The sequence below is a fragment of the Macaca mulatta genome, chromosome 3 (genome assembly GCF_049350105.2).
Source record: "Macaca mulatta isolate MMU2019108-1 chromosome 3, T2T-MMU8v2.0, whole genome shotgun sequence".
Classification (NCBI taxonomy): domain Eukaryota; kingdom Metazoa; phylum Chordata; class Mammalia; order Primates; family Cercopithecidae; genus Macaca; species Macaca mulatta.
In genome coordinates this window covers 8148541-8170837 of record NC_133408.1, presented here as the reverse complement: position 1 = coordinate 8170837, position 22297 = coordinate 8148541, and the positions used below count along the sequence as shown (strand labels likewise).

Here is a 22297-nt window from a genome sequence, read left to right as displayed (position 1 = left end):
GTAAACAGCTGGGGTTGGTAGCACACACCTGTGGTCCTAGCTACTTGAGAGGTTGAGATGGGCAGACCTTGACCCCAGGCTGAGGTTACAATGAGCCATGATCACACCACGGCACTCCGCCTGGGCCAAAAAAAACACGAAAAACAAAAACCACTATCTCAATTATAACTATCTTCATCCCATAATAGCTACTCACTCTCTTTTCTTTGAGAATATTAACTAGAAGAGAACAAAAGTCGCTTTTTATCACAAAAGTTCACACCAAATCCATTTAAGTGACCACTAATATATAGCCTAGGTGAATGTGCATAAAAAAATTGAACCACCACCAGTTTTAACCAAAATCTTTTTTTTTGAGACGGAGTCTCGCTCTGTCGCCCAGGCTGGAGTGCAGTGGCCGGATCTCGGCTCACTGCAAGCTCCGCCTCCCGGGTTCCCGCCATTCTCCTGCCTCAGCCTCCCGAGTAGCTGGGACTATAGGCGCCGCCACCTCGCCCGGCTAGTTTTTTTTTGTATTTTTTAGTAGAGACGGGGTTTCACCGTGTTAGCCAGGATGGTCTCGATCTCCTGACCTCGTGATCCGCCTGTCTCGGCCTCCCAAAGTGCTGGGATTACAGGCTTGAGCCACCACGCCCGGCCAGTTTTAACCAAATTCTAATGAGAGACACCAATGTGCCTTTAAAAGTCTTATAAATCAAAACAAAATAAAAGCCTTACAAATCATCTAACAATTTACTTCAGCCTAACCAAACATAAGTTTCAAAAAATGACAGAAAAGCACTGAAACAGTGTAGTAGGGACAGGACTTGGCCCACCCCCACTAACATGTTTCTCCATACGTGACCACTGACCACCAGACATTTTAGCACCATCCCCACTGGCCCATACTCACTGACCAGACCTTGTAAGCTGTCTAAAAAAACTAAAACAAGCAGCATTCCGCCACGAATCCTACTCGGGAAGAGTTAACTCTATTGCCCATATGTGCACAAGGCCAGGAGAAGGACCAATGCTAACCCTGAGCCTCATTGTAATACTAAAACCTTCACCTAGAGGGGCTTATCTCCCCCTCTCATCATGCGACATATGTGTTAGCATGATTCTTTAGTACATCTGCACACCCTGCGCTCCACCCCACACATGTAATAACGTTCACCTACTTCATGAGTTTTGCACATCACCCTCCTTAAGACACGGCAAGGCATTCCCCTGGGGAGCCAGCCAGAGGACCCTTCTTCCTTCACTGTCTCACTTATTCCCAATGTTTCAGGCATAAGTTTCTTTTTTTTTTGAGACAGTCTCACTTTGTCACCCAGATTGAAATGTACTGGTGCGATCATGGCTCACTGCAGCGTCAACCTCCTGGCTCAAGCAATCCTCCCTCAACCTCAGGGTACTGAGACTACAGGCGTGTGCCACCTTGCCAAACTATTTCTGGGGTTGGGGGTAGTGTCTCGCTATGTTGCCCAGGCCAGGTCTCAAACCTGTGAGCTCAAGTGATCCTCCCACCTCAGCCTCCCTAAAGTGCTGGGATTACAGGCATGTGCCACTGCTAGGCACAAGTCTTAATAAGTCTCGGCATAAGTCTTAATAAATCTTGTCTGGGAAGTCTGCCCAGCCTCCTATTAATTTCTGTTACACTGAGAGCCAAGAACCCTGCACTAGTAAGAGCAACATTTTCTGTCCCTAACAACTAATGGATGTAAGGCAACGATCATCAGTGAGGAATACAGAAAAACACTAGACATTTTGTGCCTTCTGATGGAAGAACTTACACCTCAATGTGATAAATTTTCTATCAGTGATGAAATTCCCATACCCCCATCCCAGACATTTTGAATCAGAAACTTTGGGGGTAGTGCCTAACAATGTTTTAATCAAGCCCTCCAGGTGATTCTCATGCACATTAAAGAGAACCACTGCTCTAGATCCAATAACCAACTTAATAGAAATACAGAGGAACATATTAAACTACTCCAATAGGATACAATTGGCAACATCCAAACTGTGGGGAAACTATAGATAACCCAGGTCCTTCAACAGAGAAACTGCAAGATAATTTTTTTTAACTGCATAGGTAGGTAAAATTCATATTTTAAGTTTCTTTAGTCTATAGCAACCAATTGTAACATGCAGGCTTTGTTTTGCTCCTGATTCAAACAACCTAAACAAAATACCACTTACGAGACAACTGGAAACTTGAACATCAATAAATAGTGTGATAATAGTGTTGTAGTTGTTTTAAAAAAGAATCTTTTCCTCCCATAACAGTTGCTATGAAAAAAGGGGGGAAGAGGAATCCTTATCTTTTAGAAATACAGAATGAAACATTTGCAGAAGAAATGATATAAAATCTAGGATTTGCTTTACGTACAAGATGAAGCAGTTAGGAAAGAACTGGCCATGGGTTGACAGATACATAGGAGTTTATACTATTCTGTCTACTCTGTATAGGTTCAAAATTATCCTCTGCTTATCGTGGAAAAAAACTTTAAATATTTAGGCACATTAAATCAACAAAGCGGCCGGGCGCGGTGGCTCCCGCTTGTCATCACAGCGTTTAGAGAGGCCAAGCCAGGCAGGTCACTTGAGGTCAGGAGTTTGAGACCAGCCTGCCCAACATGGTGAAACCCCATCTCTACTAAAAATACAAAAATTAGCCAGGTATGGTGGTAGACACCTGTAATCCCAGCTATTTGGGAGGCTGAGGCACAAGAATCGCTTGAACCCGGGAGGCAGAGGTTGCAGCGAGCTGAGATCGCGCCACTGCACTCCAGCCTGGGCAACAGAGCAAGAGTCAGTCTCAACAACAAAAAACAAAAAACAAAAAACAAAACCACCTTAGCAAAATCCACAAGTTTTAAAGTTGAAAAACAATCTATCACCAGTTTGCAACTGACAGTCATCCAGTTCAACCATAAACCCCAAAATATCAATAAGCCTTCATGTAAATATGCATTAGATCTTCATTTCATCAGCCTTCCATGATTTGTGGAAGTATGAATTATCATTTCTCTTACTTAAAATATATAGTTACTAATACACATCTTACTACTTCTCAATTCCAAAGAAACTGTTTTAAAGAAAAAGGTGAAAATATATATAGGAATGTGCCCACTAAGCTAAAAGTTTACCTGTAAAGATGTAATTGATCCTGTATGTCCTTGGAGCACAGCAACCGGGGCACAAGTTCGCAAGCACCACACTCTAATAATTTTATCACAGCTCCCCGCGGCAATCATTGTATTCTCATAGTTCACTGCCATATCTGAAATTTCTGCAGAATGACCTCTTAATGTAGATAACAAGCGGCCATTATGTGTTGACCAAATCTTTACCAAACAATCATCTGAACCCTAAGAAAAAAGATATCCAAAAATTAATGTTAGTACAGCAAATCTTTTAAATGATATTAAAAGAATACCTTTTATATGCCATCCAAATTAACTATCTTTAACTTCTCTCTTTCCAACTATAACATACTTTGTTATTTATGTAATAAATTATGACTTACGGTCAGAACACTTATGGAATAACAGTATTTTTCTTTAAGGCAAAGAAAGTGTACACAAAAATACTGCCAAGTTATCATTTCTATGGGTCAGACTCCATTATCAATACTGTTTTCCCCCAAGTTCTCTGCAAAGTAAGAAGTCCAACTCAAAGTTCATGGCTCTCTTATATCAACTAACAATGGTTAAATGTTAGTCTAGGCCGGGTGCAGTGGCTCACGCCTGTAATCTCAACACTTTGGGAGGCCGATGCAGGCGGATCACAAGGTCAGGAGAACAAGACCATCCTGGGTAATGCAGTGAAACTTCACCTCTACTAAAAAATACAAAAAATTAGCCGGGCGTGGTGGCTGGCGCCTGTAGTCCCAGCTACTTGGGAGGCTGAGGCAGGAGAATGGCAAGAACCCAGGAGGCAGAGCTTGCAGTGAATCGAGACTGCGCCACTGCACTCCAGCCTGGGCGACAGAGCGAAACTCCGTCTCAAAAAAAGAAAAGTCTATTCACACCAAGCTAAATAATGTGATGAATGTTGGAACAGATCTATACTTCATAGTGAGAAACAGGACTAAGTGGCAATCCCAAAAACAAACAAAATAGGTGGGAACAGCCTCCTCACAAACAACACAGTCTCAAGTTTCCAGTACTAGCCAGCACCCATTCATTCAAGAAACACTTGATTATCTACTCTTGAATTGTACACCTGCAAAATCAAAGTTAAACTTCTCACCTATCCTAATTTACCCTTAAAACATTAAAATGATAAATTCCAAATTTTTTCAGATAGGTTTTTAATACTTACTTGAACACTAATGGGTTATTTTATAATCAACCCACTTTCCTGAACCAGCGGTTAATGTGAACATGAATCACTTGTAGAGGTCTGAGGAGCTTTTTATTTTGGGGGGTTTACAGTTAATACATATATTTAATTACAATGTAATCTAATTCAGTAAGTCTAGAATGTGCTAGAGGGAAAGTATTAGGTATGTCTATTTCTAAGCATCCTTAAATACCACATTTAAGAACAACTACTCTAAATCATTGTATCTCAAAACAGCACAGAGTCCTGACTATCTTCAGCTGACGCACTTATTAAAAATACGAATTCATGAGACCCACACCATACCTACTGAGTCAAAATCTCTGAGGATGGGAAACAGAAACTACATATTTTGTAAGATTTCCCAGATGATTCTGAAGCACACTGAAGTACTCTAGATGACACCAAATCAAGTTTAAAACGTTAACTCACTGTAAAGATTCTATGTCCTGTCCTATCAAATGCTACACAGTAAACAGCAGACAGATGTCCGAGAATCCTTCTGTGCATTTTTATATGCTGATACATAGTTCCTGGAAATGCTGTACTAAAAGTGGAACACCCTGTGAGTTGTTTTCCTCGATGTATCTCCACTAGGAAATAAAAACAATGAAAATGGTTAAGGGAGAGCCAATATGGAAAAATCTAAGAAAAACTCAAATAACAATTTCTAGAGGGTCACAAAAATCTATGTTCAAGAAACCCTAAGGACACAATTTCTTCCCAATTCTATTCTTCTATATTCACTAATACAGACTTCTTACTACAGTAAGATTCTTTTTTATTAACTTTATTTTTAGTAATTATTTTAATAATAATTTGATATTTGATACTTATTACTATCAAAACATTTCAACCAGTATTTCTTTTTAAATTTTAATACAGCATTTATAAAGGTTGTTGAGAAATGTAAAAAGAATTATTTCAGGCATCTCAAAGGCCAACCTTACTTACCAAGATTTGGTGGGGAACCATAATTCACTGGCATTTCAGGAGGTCTTCCTCTATGAAGAGCAGCAAAGGCAGAGCCCTTCCAAACTGTGTGCCTGCAGTCTTTAAAATGAATTTTAGATACACATAAAATCTTGAAAGTTAACCCCAAGAAAGATTTTATAGAATACTTACGTATATTGTAATAAACTGTTTATTCAACATTTTACCAACTAATATACTTTAACAGAAAAGCCCTGGAAGTTTATTAGACTATTTCTGAAGAAAAAGAAAATTAAGACATCTCAGATACAGCAGCAACAACAACTAACATTTGTGTAGCACTTTACAATTCACAAAGTGCTTTCAACATACATTAGCTCATTGAATCCTCACAACAACCCTGTGAGGTAGGTATTTTTGCCAATTTACAAGTGAGGTAACTGAGGCTCAAAGGTTCTAGGGCCTTTAAAGAGATCCACAGCAATGGTTGGTAAAGATGGACCAGAAAACCAGATCTTGACTCCAAGTCCCATTTCATGCCAAGTGTTTATTTTTCAATGTAGAATTATATCATACAATACTAAAGATAAAAGGTCTTACAACTGATCCAACTTTTCAAAAATGGAAGCTTTTATAAGGAAAAAGTTCTTTGATTTATATGAAAATTCATGACTTGTTCAGTTTTAAAATTAATTTGGCCAATACTGCCATGACTTTAGTCTCTCTCTTTAAGAAGTACTGATAAATTACATAGCTTTCCCTTCATTTTAGGATCACAGAAAATCCTCTACTGAAGAGCACATATGCAGGATCTGTGACTCTGAACACTAATTCAAAGTCCATCCCTCCTTGACCTACCAGCAAATGCACTAAGAAAAAAATGTCTGCTCTCCTCTATAGGAGATAGCAGAACATAGGGTTTTAAGCAGTCACACTGTGCCAGAAATTAGTTTCTTCGTAACTCAGAGAAGAAAGGGAAGGCATCATACTAAACCTCTACTGAGCCTCGGGTGCCCCAAACTAACAGGCATATTGCATTTTACATGAACGGATTCATTTCCACTATCATGACCAAAGAGCAGTTACAAGGCATCCTCTTGGGGTACCAGTACAAAACAAATAGAGAATATGCCCCTACCCTAGGGCAGCTTGCTGAAGACTCTTCTAAGGTCTGGCCAGTTCTAAATCACTGCTCATCACAAAACAACGACATGGAGCTTGACACAAGTAAAGAAAACAAAGGAAAACAGGCTACCAATTAACTACCATATAACCAGCTAATTACAAAGTGAATAGGGACACAGAAGAGGAAGAATATAAACAGTTTCCTGATTAGTGCCACAGGGTGACATGGCTAGACCACTAAGAAACAACTAAACCTAACAAACCAGTCTGGCACGGAACTAAGAGGGAGGGGTGTTCTTTCTCAGTTAAGCTTTATACTGGTGGTGCATCTAAGAGATAGCATCACATCAGCAATAGCTCGTAATAAAAAATAATCATGGGATGAACTTGATGTATACTCAGGATCAGAAGAACCAACAATCTTTGCCCATTAGCAGTTTAGCCACATGTACACATAGATTATATCACATACATATACTTAGTCTGAGTCATATATACCAAGCTAACAGAAAAAGAATAGCAATTTCAAACATTTTGCTAGCACATAACTTTGCAAAAAAATTAAATTAGTAAAAAAAGAACCATGCAATTTTACATTTTTGGTGCTTGTTTTCAAGCTGCTACCAAATTTAGAAAATCACTTCCCTTTATAACAAAGGGCTTTCAGAAACTAAATATCAAATGAAATACTTCTAGCATTTAAAGAGTTTATTAGACACATACAGTTACATTCAATGAAGTTATGAGTGAGCTACAAAATGGAAAATTAAGAACTCACATTGATAAAACCTCAAACAACATCTCAGAATAAATTCAAGCTTTTTAGCTTAACATCTATATCTTTATCAACTTTTTAATGCAGAAGGACCCATTAAACACTTATGTAATAAAATTCAATGTTCTATGCTAAACGCAGAGAATTTTATAGTCCACAGCATGATTTATAGTTACATTATCACCTTTCTTCCACAATGCTTACATGACTTCACAATTATAATCATTATTAGGCTATGAATACAAAGCAGAACACTTCTTCAAATTAAGGTACCTTTTGCTGTACGTAGCAAAGACTGCCTTCCTGCACCAAGTAAAGAAGTGACTCTTGAAATACTGGGTGGAATTTCTTTATCCAACATAGGACCGATGCGCTGGCAGATTTGCAACAGATGATCAGGAGCCACATGCTTATTGGACAAGACCTAGTTGGAGAGCAAGTTTTAATGACAACAGTTTAATAATATCAAAAACTATTAAATACTTAGGGATAAGTCTGGCAAAATGTGAAAAGTATAAACTGAAAACTGTAAAACATGCTGAGAGAAATTAAAGACGACTTAAATAAGCAGTAAGCTGATCTACAGATTTGATCTACAGATTCAAAACTGTAACACTCAAAACTTCAGATTTTTTTTGTAGAAATTGACAATTTTGTTCTAAAATTTACATGCAAATGACCTGGCAAAGCACCTTTGAAAAAGAACAAAGGTTGCAGAGCTAACAAAACCTAATTTCAAGACTTGAAATCAAGACTTTATTCAAAATTGAGCTAACGGGGCCGGGCACGGTGACTCATACCTATAATCTAAGCACTTTGGAAGGCCAAGGCAGGTGGATCACTTGAGGTCAGGAGTTCGAGACCCGCCTGACCAACATGGTGAAACCCTATCTCTACTAAAAATACAAAATTAGCCAGGCATGGTGGTGCATGCCTGTATTCCCAGCTACTTGGGAGGCTGAGGCAGGAGAATCACTTGAACCCAGGAGGTGGACGGTGCAGTGAGCCAGGATCATGCCATTGCACTCTAGCCTGGGCAACAACAACGAAACTCCATCTCAAAAAAAAAAAAAAAAAATTATGCTAACTGGCCTGTAAGCGAAGCACACATCTTTGAAAGAGATGTTAAGATATCAAAGATCATACAAGACATCAATTAGTATCTAAATCATGGATAAGTGGTTCTCAACAATACACTAGGCAGTAAAAAACAGTAATTCTTTCAGTAAGTATTGACAGCCAACTACGTGCCAGGAACCAAAAGTAGATATACCTATGGATGACTATAGACAATTACATGTCTCTCATAATTTTAAATGAAAAATAATGATTTATTTACTCCAATGTAAAAGATAAAAGATATCGCTCTCATCTCTACAATGAGAACAAGCTGGATAAACTTTAAAAAATGTATAAACCCATCACAGCTGAAAAAACAAAGGAAAGTCTATATTAACTAATCCCAGAAAGTACAAGCTTTTCTGGGAACAGAAAAGGGACTCAGGCCGGGCGTGGTGGCTCACGCTTGTAATCCCAACACTTTGGGAGGCCGAGGCAGATGGATCACTGGAGGTCAAGAGTTCAAGACCACCCTGGCAGAAATGGTGAAACTCCATCTCTACTAAAAAGAAAAAACACAAAAAGTAGCTGGGTGTGGTGGTGGGCGCCTGTAATCCCAGCTACTTAGCAGGCTGAGGTATGAAATCACTTGAACCTGGGAGGCGGAGGTTGCAGTGAGCCAAGACCATGCCATAGCACTCACAGCCTGGGCAACAAGAGTGAAACTCCATCTCAAAAATAAATAAAGTTAAAGAAAAGGGACTCATAGCTGCTTTCATCCGTAGCAGAGAGGCAGGAAGAACTGACCTCAGACAAGAATAAGAAAAAACCACTCAAACCTCTAACAAACTTAATGACCACTTGTAGTCAGCATGACTGATCAGAATCCTAAGGAGCTTCAGCTACAGTGAGTCTGCACACCTACCACAATTTTTTCCCATAGGCCTTCACCAACTGCATAGGGCCCAAACACTAAAGCCAGGGCAGCCCTGGAAGAAACCTTACATTCCAAATGCACTGCGGAGGCCCTCCTAAGGCTAGAGATAGAACAACAGGGTGGAGAATGATGTCTTCTGACACGGAAAGCCTAGAGCAGGAACACAAAGCGGAGCAAACTCTGTAGCAACCTAAAAAGTTGGCAGTCAGGTACAAAGTAGAACAAGACCTCACAAAGTTTGGAAAGGTGGCAACTCCGATATAAAAAATAAGACACCTCAGGAATTTCACGAGGGCCAAATGTCAAACTCTGCTGGAAGGGAAAGTCTTGATGCCACCCTCAAAGCACGCAAAGCCGTTGATTAACTGAATTTAACAAAGCTCAAAGATGATCAATTACAAATTAGACTGACCCTGTCTCACACACTAACTGCTTGAGAAAAGCGCACCTCTTTACCAGGAGTAAATACATTACTGCAGCCTCTACTCTTTTTACACAAAAAGTTACAGCATACCTCAAAAAATGATGAGATACACAACAAAGCTAGATATGTGTGTGATCCATGGTCAAGAGGGGAAATGGTCAATAGAAGCAGACCTAAAGATGGCCCAGATGTTCAAAAATGCTTAGTTATTTCTTCAAACTACTTCTCCCCTCTGTCCTTTCCACTTGGGACTTTAATTATACATTAAACTATTTGATATCATACCACTTATTCAAAAAGCTCAGAGAACCTAAGCAAAATAAATGCAAAGAAAACCACCTAGGTGCACATGTGAAAGGCAGCTTCTGACATGCCCTCTAATAGTGCCCAAAACTCTTGATAGTCACAGACTTGTGAAATACCTCCCCTCAGTTACTTCCGAATACAGTAACATCGAGAGGATACTACTTCTATGATTATGTTACAATTGTGACTTCCCTCTTGCTAAGACTCTACTGCCTTGTCAGCTTTCATCTTTTGATAACTCAAGCTACCACACTGAAAAGACCAAAAGGGTGAGAAACTGAGGGTGGCCAATAGTCAGGTAGAAACTGAGGCCCTCAGTCAAACAACCCTCCAGGAACTGAATCCTGCCAAAACTACATGAGCTTGGAAGCCTATTCCTCCCCCGTCAAGCCTTCAGCTAAAACCCCAGCTCTGCCAACACTGACTGCACCTTCAGAGAAAAGGAGACAGAGAACCCATCTGAGCTGTGTCTGGACCACTGACTTACAGGAACTGGCAGATAATAACAAATCAGTGTAGTTTTAAGCAGCTAAATGTTGGGGTAATTTGTTATACGGCAATAGATCATGACTACAGGACAACATAGTAAAACTGCTGAAAATCAAAGACAAATAAAAATCTTAAAAGCAACCAGACCAAAAAAACATTATTTTCAAAGGAGCAATAACAAGACTGCTAAATTTTCAACATTAAGGAAGGCATAAGGTAGTAGGACATCTTTAATGTGCTAAAAAAAAAAAAAAAAAAAAAAGACTACGAACCAGAATTCCATAGCTACTGAAGTCACTGTCAATAAACCTTTGTGTGTGTGTGTGTTTTTTTTTTTTTGGAGACAGTCTTGCTCCGTCGCCCAGGCTGGAGTGCAGTGGCCCCAATCCTGGATCACTGCAACTTCCACCTCCCAGGTTGAAGCAATTCTCCTGCCTCAGCCTCCCAAGTAGCTGGGATTACAAGCACACGCCACCACACCCAGCTAATTTTTGTATTTTTGTAGAGAAGTGGTTTCACCATGTTGGTCAGGCTGGTCTTGAACTCCTGACTCAGATGATCCACCTGCCTCGGCCTCCCAAAGTGCTGGGATTACAGGCGTGAGCCACCAAGCCCAGCCAAACCTTCATTAAAAGAAATAACAAAGTAAGTTCTGCAGACAGAATAAAAATTACCACAAATAGGTCCCACGGAACTGGAGGAAGAAATTTAAAATACCAGAAAAGATGTATAGGTAGGTAAGCAAATGAATATTGACTTTAAAACAACATTAATAACATCTTGAAATTTTTATAATACATGAAGTAAAGCCAGGCTGAGAGCAGCGGCTCAGACTTGTAATTCCAGCACTTTGGAAAGCCGAGGTGGGCAGATCACCTGAGGTCAGGAGTTCAAGACCAGCTTGCTACCATGGTGAAACCCCACCTCTACTAAAAATACAAAAATTAGCCAGACATGGTGCCACATGCCTGTAATCCCAGCTACTTGGGAGGCTGAGGCACAAGAATCACTTGAATCTGGGAGGTGAAAGTTGCAGTGATCGGAGGTCGCACCACTGCACTCATGCCTAGGCGACAGAGTGAGATCCCGTCTTAAAAAATAAAATAAAATTAGGCCGGGCGCGGTGGCTCACGCCTGTAATCCCAGCACTTTGGGAGGCCAAGACGGGCGGATCACGAGGTCAGGAGATCGAGACCATCCTGGCTAACACGGTGAAACCCCGTCTCTACTAAAAAATACAAAAAATTAGCGGGGCGAGGTGGCGGGCGCCTGTAGTCCCAGCTACTCGGGAGGCTGAGGCAGGAGAATGGTGTAAACCCGGGAGGCGGAGCTTGCAGTGAGCTGAGATCCCGCCACTGCACTCCAGCCTGGGTGACAGAGCGAGACTCCATCTCAAAAAAAATAAAATAAAATAAAATTAGTAAGGCCAGGCAGGCGGATCACTTGAGGCCAGGAGTCCAACACCAGCCTGGGCAACATGGCAAAACCTCATCTCTACTAAAAATACAGAAAATAGCTGGGTGTGGTGGCATGCTCCTGCAATTCCAGCTACTTGGGAGGCTGAGGCAGGAGAATCACTTGAACCCAAAAGACAAAGGTTGCAGTGAGCCGAGATCACACCACCACACTCCACCCTGCACAACAGAGTGAGACTCCGTCTCAAAAAAAATGATTACTAGCTCAATAATTATTACAAGATGGTGACAACTAACAGTTATAACTTCATTTATTTGGGAAGTGGCAAAGGAACTAATTTAATGTATACTGGTAATGTATATTGAAACCTCTGGGGAAACCACCAAAAGAATAATAAAAGGATATATAACGAAAAAGAAAGAGGGCTGGGCACAGTGGCTCATGCCTGTAATCCCAGCACTTTGGGAGGCCAAGGCGGGCGGATCACGAGGTCAGGAGATTGAGACCATCCTGGCTAATACGGTGAAACCCTGTCTCTACTAAAAATATAAAAAATTAGCCGGGCGTGGTGGCGGCGCCTGTAGTCCCAGCTACTCGGGAGACTGAGGCAGGAGAATGGTGTGAACGCGGGAGGCGGAGCTTGCCGTGAGCCGAGATCTCGCCACTGCACTCCAGCCTGGGCAACAGAGTGAGACTCCGTCTCAAAAAAAGAAAGAAAAAAAGAAATAAAGAGGCCAGGTGCGGTGACTCACACCTGTAATCCTAGCACTATGGGAAGCCAAAACAGGTGGATCACGAAAGGTCAGGAGTTCAAGACCAGCCTGGTGAATGTGGTGAAACCCCGTTTCTACTAAAAATACAAAGATTAGCCGGGCATGGTAGCAGGCGCCTGTAATCTCAGCTACATTGGAGGCTGTGGCAGGAGAATCACTTGAGCACGGGAGGCAGAGGTTGCAGTAAGCCAAAATCACGCCACTGCACCCCAACCTGGGCAACAGAGCAAGACTCCATCTCAAAAAAACAAACAAAAAAAAAAAAAACCAAAGAGTTATTTAAAAAAAGAAAGAAAGAAGGAATACTTAGTCCACTTTGGGAGGCTGAGGAGGGCCGATCACTTGCTCAGGAGTTCCAGACCAGCCTGGGCAACGTGACAAAACCCTACCTCTACCAAAAAATAGCCAGGTATGGAGGTGCGTGCCTGTGGTTCCAGCTACTCAGGAGACTAAGGTTGGAAGACGGCTTGAGCCCAAGAGGCTGAGGCTGCAGTGAGCCGTGATCATGTCACTGTACTTCAGTCTGGGTGACAGAGTGAGACCCTGTCTCAAAAAAAAAAAAAAAGAGTAAGTAGAATACTTTTTACGTTTTCGAAATCTTGCTGTCATCTTAAAATAATACTTGATTAATCAAAAAAAAAGTGAGAGAAGGAATAAAGAAGAAATGAGATAAAGAACAGGTAGACTTAAACCCAATTACGTTTAAGTAATTACATTAAATACAAATAAGCAAGGCACAGTGGCTCACACCTATAATCCCTGCACTTTGGGAGGCCAAGGCCGGAGGATTGCCTGAGTCCAAGAGTTCAAGATAAGCCTAGGCCACATAGTGAGACACTGGCTCTACAAAAAAAAATTTTTTTTAATTAGCCGGCCATGATGGCACACATCTATAGTCTCAGCTACTCAGGAGGCTGAACCCAGGAGGTCAGAGCTCTGACAGTGTGCCATGATCATGCCACTGCACTCCACCCTGGGCAACAAAGTGAGAACTTGTCTGGAAAACAAAACAAACAAAAATACAAATGACCAAAACATCACTGAAAGAAGGCACATAAAACTACAAGCTGTTTAGAGGAGACAAACTTTAAATATGTGAACACAGAAAGGTTGAAAGGAAAAGGACAGAAAAAGATACACTGTGCCATCACTAACCAAAAGAAAGTAGGCGTGGCCATCTTAATGTAAGGCAAAGTAGATAGGAAGGCAAGAAGATTATGATGAATAAAGTATTTTTTAATATTTAAGGTCAATTCAATAGGAAAACAAAAATCCTAAATTTGAATGTACCTAATAACAGTTTCAAAAAGCACAAAAAGAGCGATAAATCCAGAATCACATTTGGAGCTCTTGTTTTTGTTTTGAGCTATCTTGCTCTGTCACCCAGGCTGGAGTGCAGTGGCGCAATCTCCGCCCGCTGAAACCTCCGCCTCCCGGATTCAAGCAATTCTTCTGCCTCAGCCTCCCAAGTAGCTGGGACTACAAACATGGACCACCATGCCTGGTTAATTTTTGTATTTTTAGTAGAGACAGGGTCTCACCAGGTTGGTCAGGCTGGTCTTGAACTCCTGACCTCAAGTGATCTGCCGCCTGGCCTCCCAAAGTGCTGGGATTAAAGGCGTGAGCCACCACATCCTGCTGTAGTTGGAGATTTTAACAAATCTTTCTCAGGAATCAATACAGTAAGCTAGCAAAAATTCCTAAGGAGACACATGATCCAAAAATACACAAATCACTCAACTTTTATCCCTTAGATACAAATAACTTGTTGTTGGGTGAGCCTATGGAAACTAGTAACTACTGTCTTTTAAGGTAGCACAGTCAGCCAGGCACAGTAGTTCACACCTGTAATCCCAGCACTTTGGGAGGCCAAGGTGGGTGGATCACCTGAGGTCAGGATTTTGAGACACCAGCCCGACCAATATGGTCAAACCCCATCTCTACTAAAAATACAAAAATTAGGCCTGGTGCGGTGGCTCACGTCTGTCATCCCAGGACTTTGGGAGGCTGAGGTCGGTGGATCACAAGGTCAAGAGATCGAGACCACACTGGCCAACATGGTGAAACCCCGTATCTACTAAAAATACAAAAATTAGCCGGGCGTGGTGGCATGCGCCTGTAGTCCCAGCTACTCAGGAGGCTGAGGTAGGAGAATTGCTTGAACCCAGGAGGCGGAGGCTGCAGTGGGCCAAGATTGTGCCATTGCACTCCAGCCTGGCAACAGAGCGAGACTCCATCTAAAAAAATAAAAAAATTTTTTAAATACAAAAATTAGCTGGGCATAATCCCATGCACCTGTACGCCCAGCTACTCGGGAGGCTGAGACAGGAGAACTGCCCCAGGAGGCAGGGGTTGCAGTGAGCCCGGTGGCACCACTTCACTCCAGCCTGGGCGACAGCACAAGACTCTGTCTAGAAAAGAAAAAAAAAAAAAACCTTATCTGGGTGTGGCTATGCACTCCTGTAGTCCCAGCTACTTGGGACACTGAGGCAGGAGGATCACCTGTGCCCCACGAGTTTGAGGTTGCAGTGAGCCATTCATTACCGTGCCACTGCAGTCCAGCCTGGGCAACAAGAGACCAGAACTCACAAAAAAAAAAAAAAAAGAATTGAGACTAGTTACCTTTACATTTTTTTTTTTTTTTTTTTTTTTTTTTGAGACGGAGTCTCATTCTGTCACTAGGCTGGAGTGCAGTGGCACAATCTTGGCTCACTGCAACCTCCACCTCCTGGGTTCAAGTGATTCTCCTGCCTAATCCCATTATTATTTAGTTTTCACAGTGGAACTCTAAAGACCCTTCATCCTGAGGGTAGCTAATTTCTTTCCTCTACGGATTCTGTATTGTGATTGACTATAGAGATCTATCATTCTATAGGTATTTCATTTGTAACCTGGGGACACTTGATGATGGCAGTGTGACTGATGAGATACAGTCTAGCAATACAGCAGTGCAGGTAGAGACTAGAAACTCGGGAGCTGGACAAGGAGGCTCACACCTGTAAACCAAGGTTTTGTAAAATTTTTTTCCACAGATGTGGTATTGCTTATGTTGCCCAGGCTGCTCTCAAACCCCTGGCACTAAGTGATCCTCCCACCTCAGACTCTCCAGTCTCTGTATGGCCTTAGTCACCCCACATGGCTTCAATTCTTATATAAAGCAAAAGTAGGCCTGGCAAGGTGACTCATGCCTGTAATCCCAGCACTTTGGGAGGCCAAGGCAGGTGATCACTGAAGGTCAGGAGTTCAAGACTAGCTGGGCCAACATGGTGAAACCCCGTCTCTACTAAAAATACAAAAAGTAGCCAGGCATAGAGGTACATGTCTGTAATCCCAGCTACTCAAGAGGCTGAGGCAGGAGAACTGCATGAACCTGGGAGGTAGAGGTTGCAGTGAGCCAAGATCATACCACTGCACTCCAGCTTGGGTGACAGAGTGACATCCTGTCTCAAAAAAAAAAAAAAAAAAAAAAAAGAAGCAAAAGTACCAAAAATACTCTTGCCCCTAAACACAGGTTGGAATAACAGCATGGTCACAAGTTTAAGATAAATTGTGGCTTTATAAACACTAATACTAGAATCATCTAAAACGCTTTTAAAAATACTGATGTCCAGTCCCACCGCAAAAATTCTGATTTAACTGGTTTGGGGCATACTATGGACAACCAGATTTTATAAACCTCCCAGATGATTCTAATCCGAAGATGAAAACCACTGAGAAAAAGGAACAAGTTAACATCATGAGGAACAATGAGACAAATACAGAAAATACAGAATGTAAAACATTCTACAGGATAAATGATTCGGTCTCCAGTAAATCAATGACACAGAAACAAGACTATTCAAGATAAGAAGAGATTGAAGATAATCAGGGCAGGGGCCGGGTGTGGTGAATCACGCCTATAATCCCAGCACTTTGGGAGGCTGAGGCGGGCAAGTCACAAGGTCAAGAGATGGAGACCATCCTGGCCCACATGGTGAAACCCCGTCTCTACTAAAAATACAAAACTTAGCTGGGCGTGGTGGTGCGTACCTATAGTCCCAGCTACTTGGGAGGCTGAGGCAGGAGAATCGTTTGAACCCGGGAGGCGGAGGTTGCAGTGAGCCGAGATCGTGCCACTGCACTCCAGCCTGCCGATAGAGTGAGACTCCATCTCAAAAAAACAGAACAAAAATCAGGGCAGGTGTGGTGGCTCACACCTGTAATTCCAACTTTGGCAGGAGCATTTGAGACCAGCCTGGACAACATAGTGAGTCTTCTTCTCTAGGAAAAAAAAAAAAAAAAAAACCTTAGCCAGGTGTGGTGGCACATGCCTGTGGTCCCAGCTACTCAGGAGGTGGAGGGCTGAGGTGGGAAGATTGCTTGAGCCTGGGAAATGGAGGTTTCAGTGAGCTGTGATCATACCACTGCACCCCAGCCCGGGTAACAGAGTGAGACCCAGTGTGGGGCGGGGAGAGAAATCAATCAGTGCATGTATGGACCTTGTCTGAAGACTAAATAAAACTAATTGTAAAAAGACACCTAGGGAACAAAAAGAAAATGGACTCTCTGATATTGGCACTTGATGGTATAATAAGGAGTCCTTATTTTTTAGAGAAGAACTCCGACAAATTTAGAGATGAAATGTAGTGTCTGGAATTTGCCTTAAAACATTTCAACACATTAACCAATGAAATGAACGACTTTCTGGAATTTGCTTAAAAACAAGGGAGCAGGCAATATGCAACATTCTCTCATAATCACTGAAGTTGGAAAACAGGCACCTAATGGGTGGGTCATTATTCTATTGCTTTTGTTTGAAGATTTCCATTGATAGTTTATTAAAACATATGTATACCTCAAACAGAAACCAAAGTAAATATAGCAAGTTAGTTATGTTCAAAATCCAAATTTGTTGGCCAGGTGCAGTGGCTCACGCCTGTAATCCCAGCACTTTGGGACGCAGAGGCGGGCAGACCACCTGAAGTCAGGAGTTCAAGACCAGCCTGGCAACATGGTGAAACCCCTTCTCTACTAAAAATACAAAAATTAGCCAGGTGCCTGCAATCCCAGCTACTCAGGAGGCTGAGGCAAAAGGATCACTTGAACCCAGAAGGCAGAGGTTGCAGTGAGCCAAGGTTGCTCCTCAAACCAGACTGTCTCAAAAAAAATAATAATTCAAATTTGTTGCTGGTATAGAGGGGTGCATTATATTATTCTCATCTGTGTACATTTGAAATAACTTTGTTGTTGCTTTTGTTTTCAGACAGGGTCTCGCTCACCTAGGCTGGAGCACAGTGGCTTGAACAGAGCTCACTGCATCCTTGACCTCACTTCAGGAAGGTCTGGAACTCCTGGCCTCAAGCGTCCCACCAAAGTGCTGGAATTACAGGTGCAAGCACCACAGCTGGCCTGGAATACTTCTTAACAAGATATTTCTAAAAGACTTTGAAAGTTTAGAAGGTATATATATACCATTAACAAAAGAATAATTCTCTACACAGGAGGCTCATCATCATTTAGTCCTGGGGGACTGGAGGACAGAGAGGAAGGTAAAAAGAAAGATACCCACCAGACAGACCAAATCAGGGAGGCAATAAGAGATGCCATATGTCACAGCCAAATCACAGCCGTATTATCACAGAATTTAAATGACTTTAAACAACAGTAAGTAGGGTTTTAAGCAATTCTAGCAACAAAAGCCAAAAATCTTATATAAATTTTTTTGGTTTTTTGTTTTGGTTTTTTTAAGAAACTAGGCCTTGCTCCATCTCCCAGGCTGGAGTGCAGTGGCAGGAGGATAGTTCAATACAGCCTCAAACTCGCAGAGTCAAGTGATCCTTCCGCCTCAGCCTCCGAAATAGCTGGGACTCACAGGCACGCACCACCACATCCGCCTAATTTTTCTGTTACTTATTTTTTGTGGAGGCAGAGTTGGTCTGGAACTCCTGGCCTCAAGTGCTCCTCCCACCTCGGCCTCCTAATGTGCTGGGATTGCAGCTATGAGCCACTGCACCCAGCCCCTATAAATGTATTTTAAAAGTAACTTTTCCAGTAGTTACAGCACTACATTTCTTTCAAGTTATTTTCTCTCAGGTAGCACGACTAGAGCATCATAACCAACAATGCTTTTCCGCTTCACCGATAAAGCTATATTATCCGTGGAGAAAACTAAAAGAGGGCGTCCTTTAAATGTTTCCTCAACGTTTACAAAAAAACTATCTCAAAATGTCAAACTCAAGAAAACAAATTGCCATCATCAGAATTTCTATAACTCATTCTCTTGAAAACATCCACTTTTAAGTGTTTACTTCAAAATCTAAGAAGGCAAATATTAAAATTACTTGCTACTTGCACCAGGCTTCAAGTTTTAACTGCTCACGAAAATAACATATTCTCTGGTTTCTTTTGTTGTCTCTAATTCAAAACCGGTAATCTTCTAAAACTGATTTTTCTTCTTTTCACTTGCTACCATACTCTACCGCTTAAGGGTTACAGGTCTTCAAACTGTGGTAAAAGATCACTCAGAAGCTCTTTTCCCTCTCAATTGTTTTCCTTATACAAGATGCTGAACATGGCCTGGCAATCAACGAATTTCCTTTGTCCTAATAACGAAATGGCAAAAATACATTCCTGAAAAATGTCTCCAGTAAAAACAAACGAATCCCTGCAACTGCTGTTAACTACAGATAAAAGCAAGTTATATAGAGATATTAACCAGGTTCACAAAAGAAATGAGACTGTAATGCACGATTAACCGAGCTCAAAAAGAAAGTGTCTATTTAAAGCACTTTATTATCTACAGCAAGATCAGTGTGAAACTCATCAATCAACTTTCTACGGCGTTCAACAAATATTGTACAGGAGAAAAGAGCACAAGTATTACAGTAGCATATTCACACAGCTGCAAGATTTTTATGACGCTGCTGCGGACAAAACAAAAAATAAGCTCAACACAAGAACATTTCTCCACCTTCAGAGACCAATGATTCTATTCCTAAAGAACAAGTGGGGGACAGACCCGGGCGGGACAAGACACGAGAGGCCAATCAGAGCGCGAGTTACAAGCGCGGTGGAGAGGGGGGGAGCGGATGAAACCGCCCCGTTGAATGGCTGGCTGCGCACGCCACACCCCGCAGAGGCGGCCGCACCTGGAGCCCCACCCCTGCCGCAGGACCTCCGCGAGTCGCCCCCACCGCTCCGCCCCGCGCCGCCCCCCATGACTGTTTCCTGCCAAAACAAACCTGGCCGCCTCAAAAACAAAACAGAATATTCAGCGGGGAAGGCAGCTGTCCTGGGGCCGCCCTCCAGTGCGGCTCACACTTTGCACCCCACGGGCCGGGGTCCCCACGAGGGGCAGGGGCAGGGGCAGGGGCGGGGGGCGGTGCACGGAGAACCCGGGGAGCAAACGTGCCCAATGCTCACCAACTCCTCGTAGCTCCTGTTGTGCTCGTTGCCCTCCCAGTCCAACCTCTTCGGCAACAACTGGAAAGACACGAAACGCACACGAGTGACCACCGCTCCGGCGCGGGGCGGGCGGGGGGCGCGGGGCGGGCGGGGGGCGCGGGCGAGCATCCCTCAGGGCAAGGTCGGGAGGAGGGACGCGAGGGAGCGCGGGGACGGGCGCGCGGGGACGGGCGGGCACAGACCTGGTACTGCTCCAGCTCCTGCACCAGCACCTGCGGCCGAGAGACGCGCGGTCAGGGGTGGGGCCGGGCCCGGGGCGCGCCCGCTTCACCCCCGCCCTCCACCCGCGACCCCCGGCGGCGGAGGGGACACCGGGGACGCCAAGTCCGCAGCCGCCCGCGGGCCCGCACTCACCTGGGCCGCTCTCCGACACGGGCCCGCCGATAGGTACCGGGCGATGAGGAAGTACAGCTCTGCGGGAAGACAGGGAGTTGGGTCAAGCCCGGGCAGGGAGGGGACGGGGCCCGGGACCGGGACGGGGTCGGGGCCGGGGCAGCCGGGGAAGCCGAAGCAGCTGGGAGCGCCAGGACGGGGGTGGCACGGCCTCGCGTCTTACCCGACTCGATGAGAGGCACCGGGCGTCGGGCGGACGAGGGCTCCGCCATGGCCGGACACGGGGCGGGAGGCGGGAGCGAGCGAGCGAGCGGAGCGTGTAGGCCGCGCCGAGGCCTGACCGGGCTGGCGTCCCCTCTCCTCAGGCGCGCGCCGCCGCCGCCGCCGCCGCCGCTGCCGCCGCCATGCCGTGCGCGCCTCCTGGTCCGACGCCTCCGCGGGGGAGGAAGTAGTGCCTCACAGGAGACGGAAAGTAGTCCCTCCGTGGGGCGCGGGGGCCTCGGCGCCAAGGGAGGACTGGAGCTTGCGTCTCGCCCGGGAAGGCGAGCCTCGCTCCGCTGTCTGTCTCCGGGGACTCGATGAGGAGAAAGTGACGCGGGGGTAAAGACCTGGGCGCCCAGGGTAGCGGCGGCGAGTGGGGGAGGGGAGGGCGCGTGGCCCGGATCCCTGCGCGCGATGAGGCGGCCGCCCAGGCTTTGTGAGGCGGCGACGCGACGCCGGGCGGTCCAGCAGCGTGCGGGTACCGGGGGCGGAAGCGCGGCCGCCGGAGGGGGCGAGTCACCGCCGCCCCCCGCGGGACCTGGGTCCTCTACGCGGGACCGCAAGGGCCCCGAGCCGCGGTTCTGCAGGGTCGCCCGCTCCGGGTCGCTCGGAAGGGTGACTTCACGAACCGGTCGTCTGGGGCCAGCGCGTTTTGCCCCCCACGATAGACTTCCAGGACGCGAAAGCTTTGAAAGTGAGGATTGGCTCGCCGCGCCTCCCGCACGGGGGAACGCCGCCCGGACCCGCGAGCCTAGGGCGGGGGCCTCGGATACCGGCGTTGCCGGAGCGTCTGCGGCGCTGAAGGCCGCCGAGACCCAGCCGCAGCCCCCAGAAGCCGGCAGCCTGGTAGAAAATTACATAAAATGCAGCGCTTCGCCGAGGGGGTGCGAGTCGGGGGAGCAGCGCGCAGCTGCGGCTGACGGCTCGGCCGGATCCGTCCAGGCATGGACAGGAAAACGGGATTGCGGGGAGAAGGCGGTGCAACGGGCCGCAGACCCTCCCTGAGAAGAGAAGCCGGAAACTCGGGAGCCATGTGTAGTTAGAATCCTCTTGGAAGACTAGTAGACGTGAGGTTGGAGAGGTGGACGAGGACCAGAGAATTCCCTTGTCTTGCCAGGCTTCTGACCTAACTGTATGAGTTTCCTCAGCGCATCCAGCCTGCCCTGCTCTGACCCCTGAAGTACAGCGGTGACCCTAAATGGTGTCCCTGCCTTCCTGGAGTGCGCGTTAACGTTCTGATTCTTACTCATGGCAATAACCCACACACCACAGAGAGGTTAAATGTGGTTCAGGTCAGACTCTGGGGCAGGACTCACTGCCTGCACCTTGTCTTGGCTCCACCAGCTTGACCTTGAGCAAGTCACAACCTGTGGGTCTCAGTTTTCCTTACCAGTAAACCGTAGATAATTCCTCACTAGTAAACACAATATTTGTGCCTGCCTCATAAAGTGGTGAGGATTTAATGAATTAATGTGTTCCTGGCATATAGTAAGCACCGTATACAGTTGGCTTTTATTTACACCAAATAGCAAAAGCTTTTTTTTTTTTTTTTTCCTTGAGACAGGGTCTTGCTCTGTCGCCCAGGCTGGAGTGCAGTGGTGTGATCTCACCTCACTGCAGCCTCAGCCTCCCGAGTAGCTGGAATTGCAGACACGTGCCACCACGTCCGGCTAATTTTTATATTTTTAGTA

At 44.7% G+C, this 22297-nt stretch overlaps 2 protein-coding genes across 2 annotated transcripts in view; one reads left to right on the top strand and one right to left on the bottom strand.

The window, feature by feature from the left end:
* BRWD1 (bromodomain and WD repeat domain containing 1) overlaps nt 1-20767 on the bottom strand; it is a 132848-nt gene extending 112081 nt beyond the window's left edge. The window contains exons 1-8 of the mRNA XM_015132876.3: nt 20569-20767; nt 20367-20425; nt 20195-20224; nt 19971-20030; nt 7439-7589; nt 5287-5385; nt 4765-4925; nt 3135-3356 (exon numbers count right to left, since the gene is read on the bottom strand). Of these exons, the coding sequence (XP_014988362.3) occupies nt 3135-3356; nt 4765-4925; nt 5287-5385; nt 7439-7589; nt 19971-20030; nt 20195-20224; nt 20367-20425; nt 20569-20617 (831 nt within the window). The 5' untranslated portion in view covers nt 20618-20767. The remainder of the gene's footprint in view (nt 1-3134; nt 3357-4764; nt 4926-5286; nt 5386-7438; nt 7590-19970; nt 20031-20194; nt 20225-20366; nt 20426-20568) is intronic.
* LOC106997240 (uncharacterized) lies at nt 20733-22054 on the top strand. Its single transcript, XM_015132879.3, has one exon. It carries the CDS (start codon nt 21021-21023, stop codon nt 21609-21611), a length of 591 nt encoding a protein of 196 aa, XP_014988365.1. The 5' UTR covers nt 20733-21020; the 3' UTR covers nt 21612-22054.
* Nucleotides 22055-22297: the final 243 nt, after the last annotated feature.